Source organism: Haliotis cracherodii, unplaced genomic scaffold (genome assembly GCF_022045235.1).
Source record: "Haliotis cracherodii isolate W230 unplaced genomic scaffold, xgHalCrac1.p SCAF_8, whole genome shotgun sequence".
In the NCBI taxonomy this organism is placed as follows: Eukaryota; Metazoa; Mollusca; class Gastropoda; order Lepetellida; family Haliotidae; genus Haliotis; species Haliotis cracherodii.
The window spans coordinates 23,718,246-23,732,294 of NW_027266341.1; the positions used below are offsets into that span (position 1 = coordinate 23,718,246).

At 39.0% G+C, this 14,049-nt stretch overlaps 1 protein-coding gene across 3 annotated transcripts in view; it reads right to left on the reverse strand.

Moving 5' to 3' along the window:
* Positions 1-1,681: 1,681 nt before the first annotated feature.
* LOC139449752 (serine/threonine-protein kinase DCLK2-like) overlaps positions 1,682-14,049 on the reverse strand; it is a 79,908-nt gene continuing 67,540 nt past the window's right edge. For 2 of the 3 annotated variants that reach the window (XM_071231275.1, XM_071231276.1), the window contains exons 5-16: positions 12,578-12,699; positions 11,567-11,627; positions 7,577-7,673; positions 7,010-7,067; positions 6,469-6,588; positions 5,684-5,830; positions 5,184-5,317; positions 4,662-4,739; positions 3,907-4,003; positions 3,474-3,554; positions 3,172-3,279; positions 1,682-2,441 (exon numbers count right to left, since the gene is read on the reverse strand). In XM_071231275.1, coding sequence (XP_071087376.1) covers positions 2,334-2,441; positions 3,172-3,279; positions 3,474-3,554; positions 3,907-4,003; positions 4,662-4,739; positions 5,184-5,317; positions 5,684-5,830; positions 6,469-6,588; positions 7,010-7,067; positions 7,577-7,673; positions 11,567-11,627; positions 12,578-12,699 — 1,211 coding nt within the window. In that variant the 3' untranslated portion in view covers positions 1,682-2,333. The remainder of the gene's footprint in view (positions 2,442-3,171; positions 3,280-3,473; positions 3,555-3,906; positions 4,004-4,661; positions 4,740-5,183; positions 5,318-5,683; positions 5,831-6,468; positions 6,589-7,009; positions 7,068-7,576; positions 7,674-11,566; positions 11,628-12,577; positions 12,700-14,049) is intronic. The other variant, XM_071231278.1, reaches the window with a different exon arrangement.

Here is a 14,049-nt window from a genome sequence, read left to right on the forward strand (position 1 = left end):
TGCATGTGCACAATTAAACATACAGTTGCTCTTTGGGAGAGATGTACCTGTCAGTGGAAAGGAAATCCTGAGTGGTATGTTCTGTGCCCTGAAAATGGTGCACAGTGTTGCTCTTCAGGAAAGTAGTACCTGCCATGAACAGAGGAGATCCTGAGGTCTGATCTGGGAAGTTAAGACACGGTCCTGTAATATACAGGTGAAAAAAAACCAAGTGATAGCAACACTGCAATAATGTTAATGCTAACGTTTATTTATTTGGATTCGGGTTTTCTGGACAAAGTTACTTTTTTTTTTTTAGAAAATGCCAAACATTATTGCCATGCCATCCCTTATTTCTTTTCAATGTATATATGTATGCATATGTTCATGAATGCCCTCTGACCTTTGGTGCATGAAGGTGCCGGTATATATCTAGCACTCATAAAAATTACACGTGAAAGCAATCGTAGAAATGTGAAATATTTTAAAATGGTTGTGACTAAAAGATGTCATGTCAGATGTCTATTATTTCATTTGTAATATTTTTATTCAAAATTTGATGTACATCTATCCATCTAAAAATCTCAAAGGTGACAGTATTCACATATATCGGGAAATTTTGTCACATGGTATGTCATTTCTCACAGATAAATACGATTCTTCTTCATGATGATTAACTTTGGTCATTGACTTTAACAATTTGACTTCAAATCAGTGCCTTGTCTCAAATAACTGAAAAGGAGGTCATCTGTGTTTCCTGAGATGAGACCAAACACTCTAGCTTATATTCTTCAGTTATTCCAAATTTAAAAAAACAGGACAGATTCCAATCATGTTATTCCCTAAGTAAAGATAACACCCGTTCTATGCCACATTACCTTTGGGAAGATGTTCAGCAACACCAAGCAGAGGAGAAAACATTCATGTAGCTACATAAAGCCATGGAACATCTCATGGTGGCACTAAATATACTGACCGCCTCCGTGGTCTAGTGGGAGAGCGGAACGTCCTGGGTTCGATCCCCGGCCGCATCATACCAAAAGACGTTAAAAGATGGTACTTGTTGTTAACCTGTCTGGCGCTCGGCATTAAAGGGCTAAAACAAGGACTGGTCGGCTCAGAGTCAGTATACTGTGTCTGAGTGGGTTATCCATGTCGAACTGCAGCACGATATCTCAGTGTGCTAGCACTATAAATGGGCATCAGTCCGGGCTAGTACAAGCAGCCACACACACACATACACGTCGCTATATAAGCGCAATTATCTTAAACGTTAAACCCAATTTCACCTCACCACCTAATATACTACTCAAAAAATGTTAAGGACCACCAGATTTTTTCATATTACTATAGTTCATCTGTTATGTCATGACAGATTAACACACTACTCAAAAGAAGTTAAGGACCACCCAGTTCTTTCATATTACTATAGTTCATCTGTCATGCCATGACAGACTAACACACTACTCAAAAGAAGTTAAGGACCACCTAGTTCTTTCATATTACTATAGTTCATCTGTCATGCCTGACAGATTAACACACTACTCAAAAGAAGTTAAGGATTACCAGATTCTTTCATATTACTATAGTTCATCTGTCATGCCTGACAGATTAACACACTACTCAAAAGGAGGTGAGGATCACCAGATTCTTTCATATTACTAAAGTTCATCTGTCATGCCATGACAGATTAACACACTACTCAAAAGGAGGTGAGGATCACCAGATTCTTTTATATTACTAAAGTTCATCTGTCATGCCTGACAGATTAACACACTACTCAAAAGGAGGTGAGGATCACCCGATTCTTTTATATTACTATAGTTCATCTGTCATGCCTGACAGATTAACGACAGTGATATGAAAGAATCGGGTTGTCCTCAACTTCTTTTAAGTAGTATATATTGGCTATGGGAATTATTAAACTAGTGATAATGGAATGAAAGTAGCCAGACAGAGCCATGAAGTTGTTTTGAGACATACACAGCACTGATGACAGAGGAGTATCATCTTCAAAAGTTTAAGATTTCCAATTTTGAATATTGTGTGCCAAGAACAACAGAAAGATTGAAGACAGTGTTTCACAATTTGAAACAGAAAGGATTGTTTAAGCCACAGTAATATGTAACAAGAATATCCAGAAGCTGATTGGCTCAGGATGGGTGAATTGCACACAACACCGACCAATCATCACATTGCTCTTGTGGGTGGATGCAAATGGACAACCAATGAGAATGCTTTCTTGTAATTCTCAAGTACATCCATTCAGTGTTCTTCATAACCTGTCCTAGTCGGACAACTGTCAGCCATCAAGTCATCCATCTCATTGGACTGTTAGTTTACTTGTCACCCAATCAGAATACTTCATCATCATCAGCAGTCTCAGATCCCCGGGGGTGGAGTGTGAGGGGGGCACCTCCTCTCCCCTGAAAAAATCTGGATCCCTTGTCCAGTGCCGTTGTCTGAAAAGGAAAACACATTACGGTAAGTACCAACATTGTTAGCATTTGTGTTCACCAAAAGATGTTCAAAGATGGTACTTATTGTTACCCTTCCTGGTGCTTGTCATTAAGGGATAAAACAAGGACTGGTCAGCCATATGACGGCGGTCTGTAAATAATCGAGTCTGGACCAGACAATCCAGTGATTTACATCATGAGCATCGATCCACGCAATTGACACAGGTAGTGAAGCACACAGGTATTTATCATATGTGCAAACTGAGACGGGCCATGACAGACTGATCTTCTCGCATAATCACACATCCATGTCGTCAGAAGCCATTTTAGCCATCCAATACCCAATCAAGTCACTTTCACATGATGATGTCAAGTTTGGCTGTACATTAGGCGTGTGATTACCATGTTCAAGAATTGCCCAGTATGGTTTCACTTCCATTCGGGGCGTTGGGGTAGCCTAGTGGTTAAAGCGTTGGCTCATCAGGCCAAAAACGTAGGTTCTATTCCCCATATGGGTACAATGTGAGAAGCCCATTTTCCGGTGTCCCCCGTCATGATATTGCTGGAATATTGTAAAAGGCGTAAAACCATACTCACTCACTCCATTCAGATAAATATTCTGATTTTTACTAAAGCTTTCCGGGGGTGGAACATCAAAATGTCTATACACTATTATTATTTTCCCTACTTTGTCAAAATTAAGAACAAGAAGAAAAAGGGTGTAGCAACTTACAGTGATGACCCTGACACCAGCAACAGTCTGCTTGGTCTTCCTCACGAAGTGGGCACTCAGACCCTTGGCTATGTTGTCATGGAGATCCTCATCCTTAGCAGTGTCGTCCTGGCAACAAATGTGTGCATGAATAGTTAACTGTCAAAACAGACATTCCAAAAACAATTACATACAATTATTTCATCAATACTATTTGAATTTTTGTCATAAATAATGTTTACATTTGATTTCGATACATGAATGGAACTTGAAAAGTACAAATATTCTGATGCATTAATTGTACAATGGCAGTTAAAACTTACAGCAACCCAGGGATGAGCAAGGACTTCATCTGCTGTATATCTCTGTTCTGAGTCCACAGTCAACATGTGGGATATCAGTTCCTAGAGAGGACATACGGTGGTTATTACATGCTTCAAATATCACAATTGTCAGGCTTTATTCTTCACATGATTTACATATCACTATAAAAACATTGTGAAAACAAGTTATCATTCCAGAAATTACAAAAACAAATTAAGAAAATGTTTTCTGGACAAAAAGATTGTTGTGAAACTAAATAATTTTTTTGACTCCTTATATAATAAAAAAATGTATGTCAGTGGTGACTGAAAATTATTCACTCCCCTCACCCCCAGAATTTTAAAATAGCTGGTTCCTTATAAACATATGGCACCACATCTCTAACGCTACACTAAATGACCGGTCCTATAACTTAAAACACAGGAGGCTAACCTTGGATGATGCGGATAGTTCATCCCAAAATGGTGAAGTAAATTCAAACTTTCCCATCATGATCTGATCAAACAGGTCATCCTGGTTGTTGCTTTGGCTGTAACAGAAGATTGTACATCAGGCTGTGGGCAACTATTTAAGCCCTAGAGATTGGAGTGCATCAGTTTTGCAGTGATTACAAGACCAGTACATCAAAATAATCGGCAGAGTTTTTCAGTTAGAGCATTTGCTTGTTAAAGGCCTGGATTCAATTCAACACATAGGTACCGTTTGTGAAGCCCATTCTGGAATATTGCTAAAAATGGCATAAAACAATATTAACTCACTAAATCTCTCTAAACACACAATGCTCTGAGAAGAGCTGTTATGCTCTCATACACTGATCATATGCTTGTCGTAAGAGGCAACTAGCGGGATCGGGTGGTCAGGCTCGCTGACTTGGTTGCTGCATGTCATCATATCCCATGAGCTTGTATCCGAGCTCATGATGTCAATCACTGGTTTGTCTGGCCCAGACTCTATTATTTACAGACCGCCGTCATAAAGCTGAGTGCGGCATTAAACAACAAACTATACAATGCAATACCCACACTGATCACATGGATCAACACTTCAAGACATAACATGCAAATACTTAATTGTATCTGCTGTGAATCATTTTATATATTAAAGAGCCTAGTACAATGGATATATTTTCCATAAAATCATTTGATAGGTGGAGATGGGAAATCAGCAGTGTCTATACAGTGTTATACCTGACAAAGGGAGGGAATCCACACAGCAGTATGTAGGTGATGACTCCGGCAGACCACACGTCGACCTTCAGCCCGTAACTGTGGAGAGGTAAATAATAAAGGTAATAATCTATTTTTAGATACACCTATGAAGGAACTGCTCTACTAAACATCTGACATCTTCACATGAAAGTGTGTAATAAATTTGTATCTCGGTAATTATGTTTCAATATCAAATACCGAATTCATCATAACAAGAGCCCTGGGCATTTAGAAAGTTGACAATGTGGGCGCTTATTAAAACTATGTTGTCGGCGACCGAGCTGCATAGAACAAACTCAGCTCAAACATTTTTAATAATAGTAACTTCACAATAATATACCCCTTCTGCACTGTTTTCTGTAAAAATCTGTTTTATAAACAAGAAACCAAGTTCTGGTGAGCGTGAGGGCACAACGGCTCATTGAATGCCGAAACCTGAGCCGACTGGCCCACCGTGTGCCCCTCACTCTATGTCAGGTACTGCCGTCTGCTGCTCCCTACCCTGACTCTGCTATAATCTCCGGGGCAACATAGGTGGGAGTTCCACACACAGCATACAGGACATCAGCCACGGTGGTCGCCAGGCCGAAGTCCCCCAGCTTCAGAGACTTGCTTCCATCAGGGTGGTCACACACCTGGAACATCAGGACAATTGCCTCAGTGCAATCGTGCAATCGACTCTCTTTTATGAATATAGAAAGAGTTTTGTCGCTTTTTTCTCATTATTTACCAGCTCCAACAAAGTAGAAACAATTTATAGATAACAAAGTCTTTAATTATTGTAAAGGCGACTTTTCGTTTTGGATCCTTATACTGTTGTCAAGCAGAATAAGATTGCTTGACCTTGGTATAAAGTCTATACCAAAAAAATCCCCTTTACAGTAATTAAAGAAGTTGTTATCCATTAATTGTGTCTACTTTGTCATCCGTCAACTTCTAAGTATTGCCTATCAAACAATTTAATTTACCAGCTCCGGTTTAGCACACAAGCAGTATCTCACCAGAAGGTTCTCTGGCTTGATGTCTCTGTGCACAATTCCTAGAGAGTGCAGATATTTGAGAGCACTGGCCAGATTGTAGACCATCCCACTTGCGTCACGCTCTGTGTACTTTGTGGCTGAGGATATTGCATCAAATAAGTCTCCCCCCTGTGAAAATGGCATCAAATATATAAACATATACATGGCTGAAAAATATAAACAATTGGTTCTAAGGCTATGTATGATCTTGTTAAAAACTTTCATTTTGAGCAGATCTATACCAGCATTTCAAATAGCACAAAAGCATCAAGGGGGATAACTCTTCCTATATATCTAGGAAATCCAACTGCACTGAGCCAACTAGTCATTTTGCCACACCTACTACTGGTAACTATGACAATGTTACAAAACTGTAAGTTTCAAGACATCCATATGTCAACTTTTCATCAAAATATAAAAGACAACTTGTCACTTAATTTTGTACAAATATCAACAAATTTGATTCTGATATAACAAAGACTTTCACACAAATGTCATAAACAAAGCATGATATTCCCATTATAACAATATTTTTATTATCAATGATTCAATTATTGTAAAACAAATTATAACAATGAGACAAGAGCATGCCTCATGATTAACTGGCTGTGGTAAAAACTACAGATCCCACTGACATCATCATTACAGGAACAAAGATTCCAGTACATGTATTACACGGTGACATCTGTCCTATGCAATACGGACATTATATGAGCGCATGTATTGTATAACACCTATCCATGCTCTGTAGAATGTGCAAGACTTACGGACACAAGCTCCATGACCAGGTACAGCTCGGCGGAAGTGTCAAACTCCTCCACCAGGATGATGATGTTAGGGTGCTTCACCTTACGAAGTATTGACACTTCACTTTCTATCATTTGTTCCTAAAATAGAAGATTAATTACATCATGCTCAAGTTTATACCTGCTGGTTTAACCTATTCCTAATTCTTTCAAATTGCTTATGCAGTGTTTGAAATCTTGCAAGAAAGTCAAGAAGTCCTTGTCATAGCCCTAATGTTAAAAGTTAACATTCCTGGGGTCTCTTGTACAGGTGCAAGATCAAATTGATACAATGTTTACTGACTGTTATTACCACCAAAACTGGTTAATAGCTGTTATATAATGACAGGATTGTTGTGTTCATTAGATCTTGGATTAGACACATTCAAGATAATTTGATTTTGCACTATAACACTATAACAAGAGACATTGTGATATCAAGGGTTATCATGGTCTATCGGGTTGTATGAGTATAATATCAGATATTTCTTTATCACATTGTACAACATACACAATGCCCCACCTTTCCCTTACACCGGGCCTTGTCTATAATCTTCAGGGCAAACCTTCTGTTGTTGAATCTGAAGAGTAATGGGTAGAGTGAATATTCTTCAAAACATACATTGTATACGTGATGCTTGCTCACATCCCTGAATTACTTCAAACTTGAAATAGGGTTGTTTAGTATTTTGTGCACAGCAGAGAATGTCTGGAGATATGGATTACTCATTACAGAAACAATAAGACTGTCCACTGGACGGGTAGACTTTGTATTTCACCGATCAGTGATGGAATTAACCTGTCATTGACATTGGGAGGGGCTATTATTAGCCACTCTGAAAATATAATTATACAACTGATACTATACATGTATGTTCCTATAATCTGTATGAGATTTCTACAAATTTTCAATCTGTTATGAGTAACATGAATTATATCTATTACTAAAATACTATTTTCAATAAAATTTAAAAATACACTTTTACCTGAAAAACTGAAAATATCACAAATCTTTAATATTAGCATAACATGTTTTTAGATATATCTGTGTGTCAACGAAAGTTGTAAGAATAATTAAGTGTTTGTGTACCTGTCTAAGCACTCCTTGACGACAGCGAAATTCCCTTCTCCAATAACCTTCCCTATGTCGTATCTCTCCAGGAGGGAGTTGGGGACATCAGGTGACTCTGGAATGAATATTTATATACATGCCATCACTATTTCTTACCATCCCTATTATAATCTTTGCGTTTTTAATATGACACACATCATGTGTTTCTGTTTGCTGTTTGTTTAATGCGAACTCAGCAATATTTCAGCTGTATGCCGACGAGCTGTTAATGTATGAGTCCGGGTCAGACAAACCAGTGATTCATATTATGTGCAATGGCCCTTGCCCTTGGGGTGTGATAACATACAAGACTCACACAGCCTGACCGTCTGATCGATTTTGTTGCCTTGTGACCCTGAATAGCATTTCGTCACTATGGTAACAAAGTCAAATTGTGACAGCAACTACGTGAAGTGAGGTGAAATGGGGTATATCATCAACCAGATCAATTATGGTGAAGTGAAGTTGGTGAAATAGGATTTAATGTTGAATTTTGTTTGTTTGTTGTTTAACGCCGCAATATTCCAGCTACCGGTATATGACAGTGGTCTGTAAATAATTGAATCTGGACCAGACAATCCAGTGATTGATATCATGAACATCGATCCACGCAATTGGGATACAATGACATGCACCAACCAAGTCAGCGAGCCTGACCACCTGATACTGTTAGTCGCCTCTTACGACAAGCATAGTCGCCTCTTTCGACAAGCAAGGTTTGCTGAAGACCTATTCTACCCCGGATCTTCACGGGTAGTTTAAGATTACTGCACTCACATAGTTAAGTGCATTCATGTGCTGATTGTACTCGTCTGGACTAATGCCAGTTTTATAATGCTAGCCCATGAGTTGCCGTGCTGCAGTCAAACAAGGATACCCCACTCAGACACATTATACTGATTCCGTGCCGACCAGTGCTTGTTTAATCCCCTTCATGCCAAGCAGCAGGCAAGGTAACAACAAGTACCCTCTAATAGGGCTGGGACGAATCCAGATTTACTACCCCGGTACCCACCCCCCTATTACCCGACCCTACCCGGGTACCTGCTGTAGGTCTCATGAGATAGGTACAAAATGTCCGATTGGGAATTATTTTACCATAGCTCTGGCAAAATGTATTTAGATACATGTATTAAACAATCTGGTCATGCATACACTGAAGCTGACTTAAGTTATATCTTTATTCAAATGTATGAAAAGTCAGAAAGAATGGGTGCATAGTCAGAAAGAAATGCGAACATTAGTGACTTGTAGTGTAACCAGAGAGTTCCAGATATTTTTGTCATTAAACAATATATCACATGACTAACCACGAGTCCGGGTAGTCCCATGGGTACCCAGGTCCCACTCAGTACCCACCCTACCCGAGTACCCGAGTTACCCGTCCCAGCCCTACCCTCTAACATTTTTGGGTATGACACGGCCAGAAATTGAACCACAGACCTTCCACTCTCCAGGCAGAAGCTCTAATCAATAGCCAGCGGAGCCAGATCACATCTGAAAGTGGTGGTCACTAATCATACTTAAAAACCATTGTACCCACCAAATCTCCAATTTAGTCATCACTTACAAAATGTAGACTGTGGAGACAAGATAATTTGTGAGTATCCAATAGTGTCATCACATCCTTTCACTGCTATTTACCCCCGTTAGATAAACAGACCAGATCTCTACAGCTAACCACCATCCCAGCAACAGGCACTCCAAGTAAATTTGAGAAGGGTTTTAATCAGAACACAGCAGATATAATTCCTGCACAATCAATACACAATGACACAAAGCCTCTTTCTTCAACACAAAACAGGATCTATACATTACTTGGAGTCTATTAATATCTTGAAAGCACTCTAAACTGCTTGGATACAGATCTTGTCGCCCTGGACAGGAGATAGTCTTCACATGAGATCAATATGTAATCAATAGAAATTGATGAGTGTGCAGCTCTTCACACATTTTTACATGTCGGGAGAGATTAATATCACAAAGGTGCTGTAATTGTCTGTCTTGACTCCATTAGGAAAGCAAGAGATTTAAAGGGACACTTCTCCATGGTTGGGTGAATGTATCCCTACTGTCTGGATGTTGTAATCAGTGCTATGTTTGAGTGAGTGAGTATGGTTTTACACTTTTAGCAATATTCCAGCAATATCATGGCAGGGGACACCAGAAATGGGCTTCACACATTGTACCCAAATGGGAATTGAACCCTGGCACTCAGTGTAAAGAGTGAACGCTTTAACCACTAGGCTACCCCACTTCCCCGCCATGTTTGAACTTGGACAGTCACTGTATAATATGGGGGCACGGGTGGCCCAGTCGTCTAAGGCGCCGCGATTCGCTGTGCAGAGTTGCGTCCCCTGGACATGCCAGAAACCTATGATTGTGGGTTCGAATCCCGGTTTGCCCCAATTGTTTCTAGGTTTGTCAGCACCATACCCATGCTCGTGGGTTTCACCGAAGTGGTAAACGTCTGAGACCTGCATCACTTCGGGCTTTCCTCCCACATTAAGCTGACACGCCCTGTTATAACTGGAATACTGTTAAAAGCGGCGTTAAACCCAACTCACACACACACACTGTATAATATGGGTAATAGGACTTTAATATACATCATTCTACCATGAATTTGGATAATACTCGATTCTGATTTGTTAATTTGAGGTTTCAAATCTAAAAAAAACACCTCCTATCTTATTGAAACAGTTGACCTGACGATGGCATCACTGTGGAAGCTGTGTTTGGTTCCAAATTCAATTAGCATGGTTAACTTTACAAGTAACTCAGTTCCACATCTCCTAATTTAAAGGGGTGTTGGGGTAGTCTAGTGGTTAAAGCGTTCGCTCTTCAAGCAGAAGGCCACGGTTTGATTCCCTACATGAGTACAATGTGTGAAGCCCGTTTCTGGTGATTTTAGTGGAATATTGCTAAAAGCTGCAGAAAACGATACTCACTCCCTCCTAATTAAGACAAAGTGGATTTTGAATGGCTTGAATAAAATCTGCTGAGACTGCCAATTAGTCTATACCAGTGCCTTTTGAATTTGAGTGTCCTGAAACATCTGATCTTTTTTCTTTCTTTTTTTCTTTCCCAAGATTGATATGTTGCGTTTAATATACAATGGAAGATACATTACACATTTTTTTTAACAAAATCTATTACGATCTTGTAAGGATTAACCAGTTAGGGATCAAATAAATCAAATATTCATTTGAACTCACTACATAGGTTTTCTTGTTATACCAATGCCCTGCACTAAGTTATCTTTACAGTCCTCCCCAAAATGATACGTTTAAACTTATTTTCACCCCCATAGTCAAGGGATGAAAGTTAACCAACAAAGTCTACTAGCTCGAGTTTTGATAACAAATAGCAACACCAAAATGTTTGAAATTCTATTAGCCCCCAGGATACCTTTAAAGTCAACAAAACTGGTCTGGGCTAGTGGGAGAGTGCTAATTTCCATCCCTGCTTGTCATTATTTGTTTTATATTATTCTTAAATCAACACCTTTTTGACGGATAATTAAAACAAGTAGCCTACTAATCAATAAGAATATGCATAGGTTATAGAGGAATTCCTGATTATCTGTCATGAGTGAACAAGCTCTGTAAGTACAGCGGCCCGGGGATCGAACCGCCAACCTTCCTCTCTCCGGACAGAGAGGCTACCGAAGTGGTTCACAACTAACGACATCACATCCGACTTAAGGATGTACACATTGGCCAGACACTTGGCCAGTGTAATTAAAAGCGACAAAACCCTTTCCAAATTCATAAGAAATATCTGCTAAAGGCAGCGTCAATTATACGATTCTGACCATATCATGTGTTTCTGAAGCATTTAAAATAGTGATGATACCAAAAGTTCGCAAAGAAGTGAGGTACCCTGCCCCAACAGTGGCACCAGTCACAAACACATGCAAAGGCAAGTAAATTGTTCAACAGTCTTTCCTCCCTAGCATCTGCTTACCTCTGTGATGGCCATTGGTTCCATTGCTCATGCTGCTCCCATTGGTCATCCGGTGCTTAGGCTGCAACAGTATCGAACAATGTGGAACATTGCTGTTATTACACACTGATGATGAGACTATGACTTATAACACACCAGCTTTCTACCTGTGACAGGCTGGCATGAGTCTGGGTAAGATGCAGAGACATCAAAGTAATAATAATTATATTTTTTTAACAACAAAAAAGTCAGATGCAATGCCAGGATCTACATTGTCTTTTTTTGAGTTTGGAACTGATTAAGCAAAACAATAAAATATGTGTATTCAGGTAACATTTACAAAAGGGGTTGGTTAATAGGAAGAACAACCATTATCATTAGATTTGATTGGGGTGTTTTTGACGATAAAAATTGCAGATGATAAGTAAATGTGACTAAGACTACAGAATTCAAAATAACAAAGAATATGCTGTAATAAATTCTTATAATTCTTTCAGATTTCTGCCCAGTTGGTGTTTATGTTGTAGCTATCATGTGACCTTAGACTTCAACAATACTGACCGACTTTATGACTAGCTACCTCTGTTATACCATGTCTACCTGAAAACATCTGTTATTACATGCCTACCTCAAAAATATTGTCATGCCACATCGACCTTAAGATCTTCGTTACAACATGTCTAACTAAAGACATCCATTATTACATGCCTACCTAAAAAAATAGTATCATGCCACATCGACCTTAAGAGCTTCATTATAACATGCCTAACTCAAGACATCCGTTATCACATGCCAACTTGAAAAATACTATCATGCCACATCGACCTTAAGACCTTCATTATAACATGCCTAACTCAAGACATCCGTTATTACATGCCAACTTGAAAAATACTATCATGCCACATCGACCTTAAGACCTTCATTATAACATGCCTAACTCAAGACATCCGTTATCACATGCCTTCCTGAAAACTACCATTATGGCATGTCTACCTAAAGACCTACAACTGTGCAGTAAGAGAGCATACTCACAGTGCCAGCTGACCTGACTTTACGTGGTGACTTGGGCGATGAAGTTGCCGACCGCGGTGACGTCATACCTGGAAGATACATTGACGTAGATTGCTGCCATTGTAGTCCAAGGTCAGAGTTGACTGAAAGACGCACATGGTGATGGGGGTATGACTACAACAGGGGTGATAGTGGGGGGTGCACAGTACAATGTACAACAATGTACAACAGGGTACAACATTGTAGTACAACAGAGGTGCAGGTGCGTTATCACATGACCTGTCAACCTGGTGGAACTTAGTGTCCATTTAGGAAATTTAGATTCAGTTCAGTTTATTGTTTTCTAAAAAGGTTTCTGTGCAGTTTGTACATTTTAAATGTAATGATTAACAACTTTGGCAAAATAGTTTTTGGTTATATTCCAAGTAGACAAGTCTTTGTCAATTAAGACGATGTTATATAACAATCAATGAGGTTATTAAGATGTATGGAGAATGAGAAGACTGGAACGATACACCAACTGCGCGATCTGACACGTATCACAATACCATTTTCACGATACTTGCATGTACTCTTATCTGTGGTGTGTAAGCCATCTTTTTCATAGACAGGATTGTCAAATACCTGGGTCACTGATGGTTTACAGTTGGCAGTGTCAAGTATGGCACAATGGATAAAAACATTTACTTTTTCAATACTAATTTTCACTACTAATTAGTGTTTAGTGCAACAGTTATTAAAGGTATGGTTCAATATTTTTTACTTAATGAGCAACTGTAAACAATACTTGTATCAGGAAGTAAAATATCGCACTTTACTGATGCATCAGTGTATCGTCCCACCTTCTCTCTCTTTTTTAATATTTCGAGATGAAGTCGCTACAAATGGATATTTAACCTACAAATAGACCAGGGGAAACCCTGATGGCAACAGACCGCTGACTTTGTTTGAAAAATGTACTTTTATGAATATCGCCAATGTTTAGTTCAACAACAAAGATTTATATAAGGTACTTTAGTTGCTGGTCCACAGGGACTGGCAGTCACATCAATTACCAGTTCAAGCCTAAGTTTACCGGTAAAAAAATGGTAATTACCAGTAAACGGGAATGCTGGGTCAGCATCCAAACTTGATTCATGGATGGCATTGCTCAGTGCATATGCTATCAACGACTGGTTTACCATGCCCGACTGGACTGTATCTAGACAGCTATGATACACTTGTAAGGCTTTTTATTACTTGTTAGCTGGTTTACAAATTACCAAAATGTTGGCCTAAAATTCGGTGTAGGACGTCCAGATTAGTACTGCTACTAATGAATGAAAAACAAACTCATATATCACACTATCACTGAAATATGATTGCGTAATGATACCGATTGATAGGGATTATTTTTGCTAGAATAAAGATTTATATACCCAATTATTCACCATTTCTAAGAATAGAGGTTATAAAACTGTGTGTTTTTTTTCATTTCATCAAATTGTAAAACG